The 14,922-nt window shown below is 41.5% G+C and overlaps 1 protein-coding gene across 2 annotated transcripts in view; it reads left to right on the top strand.

Moving 5' to 3' along the window:
* Positions 1-12,146, top strand: part of MCTP2 (multiple C2 domains, transmembrane 2) — a 109,284-nt gene extending 97,138 nt beyond the window's left edge. For both annotated transcript variants that reach the window (XM_014944272.1, XM_014944273.1), the window contains 4 exons: positions 1,485-1,594; positions 3,963-4,072; positions 6,264-6,361; positions 8,640-12,146. In XM_014944272.1, coding sequence (XP_014799758.1) covers positions 1,485-1,594; positions 3,963-4,072; positions 6,264-6,361; positions 8,640-8,708 — 387 coding nt within the window. In that variant the 3' untranslated portion in view covers positions 8,709-12,146. The remainder of the gene's footprint in view (positions 1-1,484; positions 1,595-3,962; positions 4,073-6,263; positions 6,362-8,639) is intronic.
* Positions 12,147-14,922: the final 2,776 nt, after the last annotated feature.

A 14,922-nucleotide genomic window follows, 5' to 3' on the forward strand; every position in this document is an offset into this window, starting at 1 on the left:
CATTTTTGTTGGTTGTTTTATTAATGTAAAAATACTCATTTTCACACCCAAATGTGTGATTATTTAAAATGCTGCTTCTATTCATTGTGCACTAACTTGCAACCTAAAGGCAAATATTCAAGTGTCTGGAGCCTGATAACTCCATCCTGGTTTTGGCTGCCTTTTTAAAACTCAAAAATTACTGTGAAGAGAAACGGGCAGTAAGAAATTCAAAGGGTTACCGGGGCTGTACTGGCATGTCTGCCTCTCAGCATCCGAGGATGGTTCATGTGTTTTTCCAGCACACAATCAGTGCTGTGCCCTCTCTGATGCACCTAAACCCTCTAACATCATCCCAAGAAGCTGTAGCCACCTCCTTGGCCCAGTGTGACTTTAAGTACCCACTGACCCTCTCTCCTGCATGGAGAAATAATGTGGGTTCACAAGACAGAAGCAGAATTACAGCAGTGTTGATCCTGCTCTCTCTGGGCCCTGCTTACTCCCTCCTACCCTTTCCCCTGCCGGTGAGGACCATGAAGAACATGGATGCAATTTGTATTTTACCAGTATCTCCCCTCTCTGGGCACTGACTGGTTAAAACACATCTTCAAATGTCTTTTTTTTCCTAAATTGGGCTGATTTTGGAGAGTCTAAATGTGATGTAAAATCAGTGTCCAGGGCTCTGCATTTTGTAATAAGTGAATGTTTTGCTGATTTCTTGCTAGAATATCTGCAACCACACCAATTTGCATGCCTGTATGTGTGTTAGATTGCTGGCAAAGAAATGCTGAATGCTGATAATTGTATACTGATTTCCAAGGCTGATTTAAGTCATTTTGATTTTTAATTCATTCTGTGCTTCCTTTTTATTTCTGCACATGTGTAGTAATGTCCTGTAATGTTGTTGCCTAAAATAAGCAGTAAGAACTGAAGTTGTGAGATGGCTGCTGTAAAAGGAAAATGACATTTTTCCCTTTGATTCTTTTTTCTTTTTTTTTTCTTCCCCAGTAAAAGAATAGGTCTCTGTATACAGAATGTTCAAAAAAATGTTGCATTCACTATCTTGCTGCTAATTTATATACAGAAAACAGCATGGCTGTTAGGAGCCTACAAAGCTCAGAAAAGTCACATTCAGAAGTTCTGCACAAGAATATTCTTGTTCTCGAGAAGCACTGAGCACCCAGTGCTCCCCTGCAGGTCAACTGGACTCAGGGGTGCTCAGCATCTCCTCTGCTTTGGCATGCTGCTGGGTTCTTCAGTGAAAGCCTGGTTTGAGATCCTGCAGTCGATTTGTGTTAGAAGATGTAGGAAATTCTGCCCAAAATGTAGGGAGCTGCATGTCTTTGTGTTAGTTGTATGTGATAAACCCAGGGTGTGTGTTCTGTCCTTCCTTCAGTTATATACTTGAGTTCATGGATGCGACAGCAATACTGGGAACCTTACTCTCTTCGTGTGAGCATGTTAACAAATACTTGAAAGTTTTGCTTTTCCTTTTTTCTTGTTAGGAATCTGAGAAAAAGGGATTAATTGACAGAATCCATATGGTCCAAGAGATTATCATAGCTGTTCAAAGCATCCTAGAAGAAATAGCATCATTTGGAGAGAGGATTAAAAAGTAAGTGATAATTTTTTCTTGCTTAGCCATAATTTGCAATGAAGCAGGGCCTGGAGGATTAAGGTAGAGTGAATGTCTCGCTCCAAAAATGACTGCAAGGTGCAGCAGGAGAACCTGGCCACCAGAAGAACCACTGCTGCTTCTTCTCTGGGAGTCTCTTACTTCAAAAACCTTTCCAAAGCACAGAGAAGAAAAAGCCGTGTGCTCTACGGATGTAGCTCTCATTTTTGCCCTGATTTCTGGTCTTGTCTGTTTGTGATGGGGTAGGGAGTTATGAAGCCACACAAGGGAAAATAGTGCTTGAAGATGTGGGCGCAGAAGTATCAGGCATTTCTTTTCATTTCCTTCACAGAAAGTAGGTAGGAATGGATGGTTGATGTTGCCTTTCCCACACCCTCCCTGCCCTGGCCTGGTTGCAGGGGTTACCAGTGACTTATTTCCCTGCCCAACGTGTTGATTTTGATCTGTCTGCTTCCTGCTGGTGCCACAAGGAAGCCCAAAGGGGGTTTTCTGGGTTTTGTTGCAAGGGGAGGCACATGGGGTATTCCTGACCTTACAAAGGAGGGAGGTGAAAAGGCTTAAAAAAAAAAAAAATCCCCCACACAAACACACACAAACTTTTATAACCCAATCTTTATTGGAGTTTAATTGACCCACATTGTTTTCTGTTTTGAGCACAGTGATGGTTTGTGATCGAGTCACACTTTAATGAGGAGCTGGGTTCAGGCTAAAAATACAGCAAACGCATGTGCTGTGGTTTCATGCTGGACACCCCAGCTGGGGTGGAAATGGCCCAAAGATGTATTCCAGCCTATGAACAGGGTACTGTTCTGCCCAGCTGCATGGCAGGAAGACTTAGAGTGCTTAAGCACTATTAATTCTTGTATTCATTTTGGTAACAATGGTCTTAGAGAACACATTGGGTATTAATGTGGATGCCCGATGTAATTTCAGAAGAATTCCATTGTAACTCTGCAGTAATGTACCATTAAAAAATTGCCACCAAAGTTTTTCTGTAAGTGACAGACTGAATTGTGCTACAGTTTCCGTCTGTCACTCTAGTTATACAATCATAGGGAGTTTTAATAGTTTAACTGAATTGAGCTGTTTTGCTATTTTTTTTTACTTTAACTTAAGCTACTTTGATTGATAATAATGAGTCCCTTTCCCACCTATCTTTACTTAATATTTAATATACCAATTGAAGCTTAAAAGTAATTCTTTTAGCTTCCTATTAATTTTATCTGTCAAGGGAAGTTTCTTATTTTATAGCCTGATAAGTGGTCCACGTTCATTCTCTCTTCTTCCTACTCCCCATCATCATGATGTGATGAAGTTAACAGGCAGATTGTATGAAAGAGATGCCCAGATCTGCAAGTCCCCCTGTGGGCTAATTGGCATTCATTGTAGTTCAGGTATCTCAATATTTGGTGCGTGCCATAGAGGTGTCTCTTACAAGGGCACAGGGGGACAAAATAGCTTCAAAGATGTGTTAGCAATAGCTGCTCACCTTAAGTCCATCGTGGGCTTACAGATGAGTGGTCTGAGTGAAAGGAAGTCCTGTTTTGTGCTAAAATGCTGCAAAAGTCTGAATGACTGTAGCAACAGAGCCTCTTGAGAGTGTTCCCCTTGGGAAAAATCTGATGGAGGTTGGTGGTCTGCAGAAGCTCGGGCTGCTGCTGGCATGCTGTACCTTACCCAAGGCAGCTTCCTATGTACAGTGTAGTAAGGAATTGTTGAATACATAAGGAAATAGAAGCAAATATATAAACATTAAGAGATTTATTTAGAATATTGTTCCCTAATTGTATACAGAGAAATGATTTCAACTGCTCTTTTAAGGTTTAGCATCAGTCGCAATTAATCCATTCCAAGTTATTGGCAGGGTTGGGTCTGGGCTACCTGCCACATTTGAGTCGTGCATAGACACATGTGCCATGTCATCTCCACTGTGGCCCAGTGGAGCCAGCTCAGCTGGCTCACACCTGCGGCATGGCCTTGTCTCCAGATCAGATAATCTGCCCATGAATAATGGAGAGCTGACCGGTGAGCAGAGATGTGTAACAAGTGTGACACATATAAGAAGAAACAAAAACAACTCACTACATGCTTAACAACTTCACTGAGCTCCTCAGAGACTATCTTCTCTCTCCTTATCATGATATCTGCCTCTCAGATATCTCCCTTAATCCATTATAGCATCCAGATGCGGGAATCTGCTTATCCACCTTCCAAAGGGTCTGCAATTTACAGTGCGTTTGAAAGAGCCGAGCACTGCAAAGAAGTCATTAAATTATCATTGGGTAGCAGAGTACAAGCAGCGTCCAAGAGCAGAAATGTTAAGAAGGATTATTGTTTTTCTTTACAGCACATTCAACTGGACGGTGCCTTTCCTCTCTGTCCTGGCCTGCTTGGTCCTTGCAGCAGCAACAGTCATTTTGTATTTTATACCTCTGAGGTACATTGTTTTAATCTGGGGTAAGTACTCCACTGTGTCTCATTTGCATGCAATCAATACAATATGTATCTAAAGAATGAAATCAAACAAGCTTTAAATGACCTGTTACACACACAATCAAGTCCTGTTCCTTAGAGGTGAATAAATGTGCTATGAACTTCATGAAATTACCGTTTTTTTCCCCCGGGTGATCCGATGATCTGCTTTTTCTTAGGGTTCTTTATACATTTCCAACAGCACCACAAGAAGAGTATTAGTCAAGATAAGCTACTTTCAATATTAGTATTATTCTGCAGGAGAGTAATTAGCTTCCTTTCTGGATTCCCCTCCCAGTTGGGAAATGGTAGGGAGTGTTCAAGATGTGTTTGAAGAGCTGAACCACGGAAGCCTGGGACCCCAGGATCCTTTCTGGTCTTAACTTCTCTGCAATCAGGAGGAGGACCAGGACCCCGTGGTCCAACAGGAGTCACTGAGAATCTCCTTGTGTCACGGGTCGCAACATATTTTTATGAGATGAATCATGAAGAAAAGAGGAGCTTTTAAAAATAAAAGCCTTCCTGGTTGTCTTATGAAGAAGAGGAAGATGGTCGTTCACATGAGGAGATGGCATTCCACCTGTTGAAGACTTTTCTCATCTCAAAATGGCTTTCTATCTTATTTAAGATGATAGCTTTTATCTCAGTCTGGAGGTACAATGGCTGAAAACATAGTGCAGGTGATCCTCACCAAACCACTGACACTCAGCCCTGGTGTGGATCTGGGCTTCAGGGACCCATTGTCACCCTTCCATGGCTGAGCCATCTGCCGCTGTCTTGGCTCTCCTGGATGCAGAAAAGGGAATGAGAAGGTGGCAGTACAAAAAGCCACTCCTGGGAAAAAAATAACTGAAATAAAGGATTAAATCAAACAGAAGAAAGGGCAAAAAGGAAGGAGAGAAATTGCTAGGAGTAAAAAGTTCAGTAACAAAATATTGCTGTTCTTGTATGGAAGACATGGTGAGTACATGAGAACTATACATCCGTTCAACATCATCTAGACTGACAGGGCCTTCAAATATGATACATGTTAAACAACTACCCTGTGGCAAGGCCTCAGAAGACCTTATGGTATTTTCTGTTTTTTAAAAATCAGGTACACAGAAAATTGTGTTGGCATTTTGCTACAAGTATATGGCTTAAAAGCTGAATCTCGGATGTGAAGCAGGTACATTTCAGAGAAAGGAGAAGGCTGGAGCAGCCATCATATTTAAAATCACTTTCAGTGAAAATACTGTGATATTTTGGACAGGGGTATGATGGAATTGAATGCTGTATTACAATCCTCAGAGGAAACCAACATTGTACCAGGGGAGTGCTGGGAAAGGTGCTCAAGTCTCTTGTTTTCTCATCCCGGTCCAAGCAATAGAGATGGTGCTGGCTGAGGGCTGCTCATCGCTCCCTTTTCTCAAAGGCAGGAGAAGACAAGACCTTATAATCTCCATAATACTATGAACAACACACTCCTATGAATCTTCTCCCACCAGGAACCACCTCTGATAGCTAAAGCATAACTAAGTCTACGGAGAACGCTGGTAGCACTGCTGCAGTTAATAAGACAAATTATTTGCCCTAAGATGAAAATGAAGTAAACATTGTGATAAGTTTTTACCCTTTCCCACAGCATCATAGTATGATCAACTTGTCAAATTTGGTTCTGCAAAGAGAGTGTGAACTATAAGACATGTTGGGGAAGGGGAGCTTTAATGTTCAGAAGAAATGGAAGGAAAAAAAGCCTTTATCCTGCCCAGTTATTTTCATAGCCCTACAGTTCCCTGGGGAAGAAGAGAGGGAATGTCTTTGGTTACATAGAATAGCAGATTTAACAGTAGTCTCAGCTGCAAATTTGTATATTCTCCCCGAAATATTCCCCAGAATGAATGCATGCTGCAATCTCTTTTCGCCATGTTGTTGGCAACAGATGATCCCCAAAGTAGAGAAAAACCTTTAGAAATAATGCCCTCTACTTCCTCCAGGAGGCACTTGTGAATGATTCCCCATGACAGGGAACGTGTGCATGGCTTTACTGTTTTCACATAAACAGAGGCACTGTTTTCACATTAATTTTTACTTGTGAATTCCTTTCCCTCTTTCACCTTGCCTGAGCAATTTAGGAGAGAGGGAATAGAAAGGAGTTGTATTATTTTGTTTGCTTTTTTTTTTTTTTTTCTCCTAGGCATAAATAAATTTACTAAGAAGCTTAGAAATCCCTACGCCATCGACAATAATGAGCTACTAGATTTCCTCTCCAGGGTACCATCTGATGTTCAAAAGGTAGGTAATGAATGGCCACTGCCAACAGAGGCAACAAGCGGCACAGAGAGCGGCTGGGTGCTCTGCTTGGGGAATACAATGCCAGTGCACTTTTGAATAACAGAGATAAGGAATTGGGGAAAATCCACAAAGGGAGGAGGGGGGGGGGGGCGGAAAGGGGAGCCAAAATCCTTTGTCAGAAGGATAAAATGATTGCAGAAAAATTATCCTGAAAATACCTACTTAAAAATGATCTGGAAAATCACCCAGCGTGGTTACTGAACTATGGTTTCCGTCACCTTTCTGCTCCGGTATTTGTACGGAGGGAAGAGAAAAATAGTCTCTTTGATAGAGATAACCATCCAAAAGGATTTGCTGAATTCTCACTTTTCTCAAGATGGGGGAGTGGTCATTATTTCTGCGACTTTGTGCTTGCTGTGGCTTTTTTCACATCAGCTGTCCTTCAGAATTCTTCCTCCTCACCCACCTTGAGCTGCAGTCCTCCCTTGGACAATGCTCCTCTCGTCTTTTTCTTTTGAGAAAGCCTTGAGTTGTGTATAAAATACTCTGTGGTCGATCAGATCAATCTTCTACCATTATGGAATTATAACTTTTAATCTAACCAGAATCTATCCTCCCTCAATTTCAGTCAAGTCTCGTCTCTTCTCATATTGCTTTTAAACAACAACACTGTCTTCAGTAATCTCGCCTATCTTCCTGGAAATTACTTGAACAATAAGTCCTTTAGAATGTCAAGATCTGTTTATTTCTCTTGGAGGAAGGAAAATAGTCTTGCTGGGTAATGAAGCCACACGATATAAAGGATTCTTTCTTTTGTTTTAATCAACTGGAATCTGTGTCCTCAGGCCTTGATCCTGATGCCCTGGATCCCACTGACATTGTACCTTCCTCTGTGAATCGTGGTACTTTCACAGTGAGGTGCTGCTCACTGTGAATAAGGGGATCACAATCTCGCCTGTAGTGTTTTTACTCAGTTGGAGACAGAAAAATAATTGCCCACATGCAGCGTCAAGGCATCTGGTAGAAACAAGGTTGGAAAAGGCTTCTGGTGACATTTATCTCAAGAGGCCACCGGATTGGTTGGTGGCAGCACTAATAACTTGAGAGAAATCTTGCCATAGACTGGTGGGAGGAAAAAAGCTAAACAGAAATGATCATAGAGACATTAAGCTTCACTTCATTTTTATTTTTTTGTCATTGCTCTGTTAGAGTGCACTGGATTTGCAGTGATGGTTTGCATATGCCCTTTTAGTGTTTATGTTTAAAGATAAGCTGCTTTTCTATTTATGCTTTATTTAACATTTACATTTATAACATTTCCTTGAGTGGTTTCTATCATTTTTGAGCTCTCTGTGGAAAATGATAACCATTTTCTACAAGGGAGGAGTGATAAAAGTTCCTAGGATGGGACAAACCTCAGACTTCTCCACCAGTGCTAAAAATAGGGAGCCTGGGACAGCCACACTCTCTCCTGAAAAGTCATCTGTGGCAGCTCTGTCTGCCCCTCTGTCTGCTTCATTTTATGTGCTATCAATGCATCATCATTTCACTGTGGTACTGCAATGAGTTAGAAATTACCTCTGTCTATACATTAGTCATTTACAATCCACATGTGTTGGACAAAAGGCAGAGGAGGACTGAAAAAGATGGCACACTCAGCAAAAGTTTACCCCTGATTTCAACAGGAATACTTTTCTGTAGCATAACAGACAATTTGGAGATTTCACCATCGATGTCAGTTTATCATACATGTTGCAACCAATATCTTGTATATGGAATTTTTTTTGAAAGGTGGAGGCAGCTTTGTCTAGGTTCTATTTGGGAAAATATTTTCCTTTTTTGAAATTATTAAATATGTCAGCATCCCAAGATCTGTATACAGTTTTGACAACTGTCATCTTACTGCGTATTGGGATCCTCTTGAATTGAAACTCCTGAGAGAAGTTTATTAAACTTATAGGTTAATGCCAGAAGAAGAAGAAAAACATCTCCCAAACCAAAACAAACGCAAAAGATCTATCCTACATTGCTGAAATCAGGTAGAACCCCATGTATCTCATTAGAAAAATCTGCTTTTAATATTTTCGTTTCAAGAAATGATGCATGACTTCTCAAATCCTTCCTGCAATTAATCCCCCATGTTCCTGTGTTTAGAAAATGATTCATTACTTTTGAACCTTCCTAGTTTCCCTTGGTTTGTCCTCGGGGAGCCATTAACACACACTGTAGTGAGCTAGAGTTACCTAACTGCAAACGTCATGTCTATTTGTTTTTACAGGTGCAGCACGCTGAATTGAAACCATACAGCAGCTCCAGTCCCATTAGGAAGAAGCGGAGCGCGCTATAGGATGCAGCGGGATTTTGGAATGCGGCATCTCCCTCTGTACCCCCCGTGCGTGCACATGCACTCTTCCCCTCCCCTCCTCCTTGGTTCAGAACAACACTATAATCACTGCCACAGACTTTTTTTTTTTTTTTTTTCCTGGAAGACATGTTTTTTTGATAAACACCTATCTCGGGTTGTCTTTTTTGAGTGTCTTTTGGGCATGGAGTCATAGCCCCAAAAAGAGCAAAATGGAACATGCAACCTAGTTTGTGGGGTGGGGAGGAGAATGGGAGAGGATGCTGCAACTGCACCTTTTTTTTTTCTTTTCATTTTTTTTCCCCTTCGATTGCAGAGGCAAGGCTGGATGTGGCAGCACTCCCTGGTTTATGTAGGAAGAGATAATTCCGCTTAGTGTAGCAGATCAGCTGAGCTGATGTGAGGAGATGCTCTGAACCAGTTTTTAACATATCCAACAGATTTACATTAAGATATGAAAGCTATTCTTTTCTGAGTTAAATCACTGTGCCTAGAAAGGTTTAAGCTCTGAATTAACGAGTCTTTGATACCCATCTTCTGTTCAAGCAGTGTACATTTTAAAAAGTTTTTTATCATAATTAGCAGAAAGAGCTAGGAGCTCCAACAGTATCTCAATATTTCATCCAGCACTTGTGGGTTTTTCTTTTCCCTTTTTTTTTTTTTTTTTTTTCTTTTTATTCTCTTCTTTTTTTAAAACCCACCCCGTGGTTAACTCTTTGGATACTGGAAGCATCGAAGATCCATTGCTGGCAATGGATGCGTGAGAACCTTCTGCCATGAAAGGATTAAGAGACTGTAGAACAGCCTAACTCACTGACCTGAAAAGACTCTGTTGACTTGCCTTTTATAATTCCATCTCATCAGATATTTTCAGCATAGCTGTTGTTTTCCTGTCTGAATCCAGAGGGGTCAACACTACAGATCCAAGAGAAAAAAAAAAAAACACTTTATGGCCTTAAAAAATAAGTGCTTGTGCAGATAGAGAGTATGGTGCTGAAAGACTTGGTTGTGCAATAATGTGCAGGCTTTGGTCCACCACTGATGTCTCGCTGGAGTCTTTCCAGGTGGTTCACGAGGAGAGGATCAGAAAGTGAGGTCATATAGAAACTAAGCAATGAAGAGACAGAAGAAAGGACCCCGTTTTCTGTTCTGAGGAGAATGTGGTTTCTTGCTTGCTTACCAGTCTTTTAGCTATTGTGCTTTTGCTTTATTTAATTCAGATAACCAGCGTTGTTCTTGTCTGACTGGGGAAACTGAAACACAGAATCATGTGTAACCCTGCTTAATTTTGGTGAGGGAGTAGCCCTCAGTCCTGTAGGTGCTGTAGGACGTTGCAGGAGTGACTTTCCATCACAAAAAGTCATTGGTAGCACAAGACCTGGAGTTGCTTCTTGTGATTCCCAGGCAGGAGTTACCACCAGCATCCCTTGGGGTAGTTAACAGTACAAAGAAATAGAGAATCCGGAGAGACAGGTTTCTTTTTAACAAAAGGAGGCTTTGAAAGTCATCTAATTAAAGGTAAAACAGGTAAAACCTTGCTTATGGGTTGGTTATCCAAACTGAGCCGCACTGCGTGGTTCAGTAATGCAATCTTGTGGGCCTGGTGCATGAATCTGAAGAAGTAAAACACCAGAGTATCTTCTGCTGGATTATTAGCCAGATTCAGTGATTCTTTGAGAAGTTTATTTTTCAAAGTAACAAGCCCCACTGTGCCTTTGAATAAAGAGAGGCACATTTTCATAGACTTGATTGGATAAAGAATGTATTTTGCTCATGCAAAGCTGCGTGTAGCTGTAATGGAAAGACAGAAAAAAAAGATTATCCTGGTTTAAAAAGCCACAAAAATGCCTTGTGTGCACGTGTGTTTTGTGCCCATGCATATACAAAGCTGTGTATAGAGAAGAGTATATGTATAATATATTTATAGGCGAGTGTGTGTGGGAAAACGGGTGAATATACAGATTTAAAAACCTTGAAAATGTTTATGAAAAATGCCAAAGATTCTAAAGCTTATCATCTTGCGTCTGTTCTTCTTCATTTTGTATCTTTCCCGGCATGTCTCTCTGGCTGAGCCAGATCTCTGCATGATTTGATTTACTTCAAGTTAATGAAGCTGGTTGGAAAGAGCCTTGTAGAAATTATAAAATCTCCAGTAAATCTCCTTCTTGTACATACAATAGATGTCCACGGACCCCTTTTGTTAAACCAGTTTCTCAATCTTCTGTGTAAACAATGCCTCATTGTCTCGCTTTAAACTATCATCTGGTTTATCATACTGTAGTCTTGTCATTTTGTAAGGACCAAAGTCAGACATATTTAAGCAGGCATGTGAGATCTGATTGTTGATTTGAGTGAAAACATTCAACTGCAGAAAAATAGTTTATTTATTCAGAAGTTGGGACTGATACTTTATTTTTTTTCCTATAGATTTTTCCAAGTGGAACTGATTTCTGTTCAGGAGACAGGGTGATGTCTTTTTTTTTTTTTTAATTTTTTTTTGTGTAGATATGTTGTATTTCACAATAATTTGTATTGGATTGTTATGCTGGAGATATGCCAAATGAAGGGATTTGGATGGTCCAGTACCTATATATATTGTAATGAGCTCTTTGTTTTGATAAATGCTGTTTGAAATGCAATAAACATTTGAGGTTAAGATGATGCTTTTAATTTATCTGGATTAGGAGATATGTTTTCCATTTTTTGCAAAATATTCTGCTATAATTTTTAGTATCTGACTAGGCAGGCAAGAACATCACTTAACAGTGCAGGGTAACAGTTAACGCTGGAGGTTACTTGAAATGGAGGCTGTGCTGCAGCAGGAGATGAGGCAAAGCCTCACTCTACCTGCTGAAAAATATTTAGTAGAATTTCCTAGGCCCTACATGAAGGAAAGTTTGATTACACTCCAGTAATCAAACTCTGTATTCAGATCTTAAAGCAAGGGTATTAGTTGATACATATCTCTGTGTGTCCATTTGCCCATGCAAATTATCAATTTTTACTTTGTTTTAATCAATTCAATGTATAGCATGGAAATTATAAATTTATATTTTTTATTTAATTTCAGTGCAACAGTCAGTACATTTGTATTCTAAAGTGTGTAAGACCAGAAGGCATTCAGAAATTTAAGTCTGACTGTGGGTCTTTTGGATGACTGTGGATTACAGAGTCATGGAGGTATCAGAATACAGCTAAACATGTCCATTACTTGTACAGTGTGTAAATAACTGGATTTGACAGATATGTGTGAATGCAGTATGTACTCACGTTTGCCCAAACATAAGCTGTTGCTGAAGGTTGGTTTCTTGAATAACCATGAATAGGGCTGAGGACTCAGCTCCCCTATGGATCACTGTCAGTAAAACCCAGTCACTGAAACGCACCTTGTGGAAAGCAAGAAAACAACTGAATAAAGCAAAGTCGGTGGAAATGTCATGTACCTTTTTTTTTTTTTTCTTTTTCCCTTTCTGCTTGCAAAGCTCTGATTTTAACCTTCAGCCGTAACCGTTCCTCCCTCTGCTTCCCCCTCAGTCCTTTCCCAAACCACCCACAAAGCGGTGGAGAGCCCAGGCTCTGCCCTGCTGACCAGGGGGTCCCACCAGCAGAGCAGCCACCCTGCACCCATCTGCCTGGGAAGGTCCTTCTCCCCTAGAAATTCAACTGGCTGCTGCTAATTCACTGCCTGGGGTAAGAGTACTAACAGCTCCCCGAACTGGTCTGTCCCGCTAGAAAGCAGAAACTTGCCATTTAATTTCCTGTACTCTACATGGGGCTATGTTTTACTTTATTTTTTTAATTTTGAGGGCCTGATCCTGCAGGCGGTGCCACAAGTAGAAGTGGAGTTATTTTTCCATCAGACTGGTAGGTTCAGACTGGGAAGGAATTTGGCGGCTCTGATGTGTTAAGAAAAAAAATCGACAAAATGCAATCCAATCAAACCTTAACCTTTAAATTCTCCGTCCTTGAAACTAAGCTGATAGACTGTTTGGGAAATGTTAGCTTTGACTTTAGAGACTGTGGCATGTGTTAGAAGTGAATCCTGGTCTGACTTAATATTGTATGTGTATTTTATCTGTAAAGCTACATGTGTCAGGGCCCTGGTGCATCTACCCCTTCAAATCACACAGGGACATGATAAGAATATCTGCTCTTTAGTGTCCTTAAAGTTAGCAGTTCAGAAGGAAGCTGAGATACTACAAGTGATTGTTAATCTGCTGTATTGCAGATGGAACATTTTAATCATTCTCAAATTGGGGTAAATGAAGCCAGATGAAATTTCTTCATTTTGGGAAAAAGTATCTGCCTGATAGTTTACCAGTGGGGAAGACCCTTAGCAGCAACAGTAATTATATATTTCAAGGAACATGTGAGCAAAAGAAATGTTTATGATTAATGTAAATATTCACAAGCTTTTGGAAATGATGGAGTGAAAAAAAAAAAAAGCCTCTTGAGATTATATCATTTTTAATCTACTCTTTTTTTCTGTGATGCTTTGACTTGAAACTGCAGCATTTCAAGAGAATTTAGAAGGTCATTTTGTTTTGAATAAAAGACGTGCTCTTCTGACATGAATCATGAAACTGAGCTTTCAGAAGCAGGAGGTGGCATTCAGGTCTCGGTGTTTCCAACAGCAGCAGCACCTGGGCGGGCACGAGTTCAAGTTCTCAGTGTGGCTTTAACCTGAGGGCTGGTGATTCTTGTTAAATTTTACGTGAAGGAATGTTGCCAATCGGTTCCTGCGTGTTGGATTGAACACCTGCAATTTCCCTCTTGGCTGAACAAGATGATATGCCTCTTACAGAGGAAGAAAGTAAGAACTGGAAGACATGCTGTTGTAAACTTCGTTTGAGCTGATGTCCTAGTGCAATCAGCCTTCTGATCTCTTGAGGGCTTCCTTGCAGAAGGAAGGTAGGAGACGATCATAGACTGGACACATACATCTCGTTCTGGGTCTTCCAGGGCAATCATGGTCAGTTGGCGGCTGGTAACCAGTGGTTTCCCTCAGGGTTTGGTTCTGGGGCCAGTCTTGTTTAATATTTTTATTGATGATCTAGATAGGGGGATTGAGTGCACCCTCAGTAAGTTTGCAGATGACACCAAACTAGGTGGGAGTGTTGATCTGCCTGAGGGTCGGAAGGCTCTACAGAGGGATCTGGACAGGTTGGATCAATGGGCCAAAGCCAATGGCATAAGGTTCAATAAGGCCAAGTGCCAGGTCCTGCATTTCGGTCACAACAACCCCAGGTGACACTACAGGCTTGGGGAAGAGTGGCTGGAGCTGCCAAGCAGAAAAGGACCTGGGGGTGTTGGTGGACAGCCGGCTTAACATGAGCCAGCAGTGTGCCCAGGTGGCCAAGAAGGCCAACGGCATCCTGGCCTGTATCAGGAATAGTGTGGCCAGCAGGAGTAGGGAAATCATTGTGCCCCTGTACTGGGCACTGGTGAGGCCTCACCTTGAGTACTGTGTTTAGTTTTGGGCCCCTCACTACAAGAAGGACATTGAGGTGCTGGAGCGCGTCCAGAGGAGAGCCACCAAGCTGGTGAGGGGTCTAGAGAACAAGTCATAGGAGGAGAGGCTGAGAGAACAGGGCATGTTTAGTTTGGAGGAGGCTGAGGGGAGACCTCATTGCCCTCTACAACTACCTGAAAGGAGGTTATAAGAGAGGTGGGGGTTGGCCTCTTCTCCCAAGGGAATAATGACAGGACCAGAGGAAATGGTCTGAAGTTGCGGCAGGGGAGGTTTAGATTAGGTATTAGGAAGAATTATTTTACTGAGAGGGTGGTCAGGCACTGGAACAGCCTGCCCAGGGAGGTGGTGGAGTCACCATCCCTGGAGGGATTTAAGAAACGTGTAGATGTGGCACTTCAGGGCATGCTCTGATGCCCAAGATTGTTAGTTTTTGTCTGTCAGTGGTTGGGTGTGGGGGGTGTGTGTGTTGGTTTGTTGCTTTTTGGGTGTTTTTTTTTTTTTTTTTTTTTTTTGTTGAACTCAATGATCTCAAAGGTCCCTTCCAACCATGAATATTCTGTGATGTAGATGGTCAACAGGTTGTGCCTTGTACTGGTGCTCACTGGCTGCTAGAATGGCTCCATGAAGCCATGTGCATTTAAAGAGGGGCCTTCAGCCCATGGGGGAACAGTAAGGCACTGGGCTTCAATGTTTTGAGGGGTAGATGGATGGGTATGAGCAAGGAAC

The sequence above is a fragment of the Calidris pugnax genome, unplaced genomic scaffold, assembly GCF_001431845.1.
Source record: "Calidris pugnax isolate Ruff unplaced genomic scaffold, ASM143184v1 scaffold70, whole genome shotgun sequence".
NCBI lineage: Eukaryota > Metazoa > Chordata > Aves > Charadriiformes > Scolopacidae > Calidris > Calidris pugnax.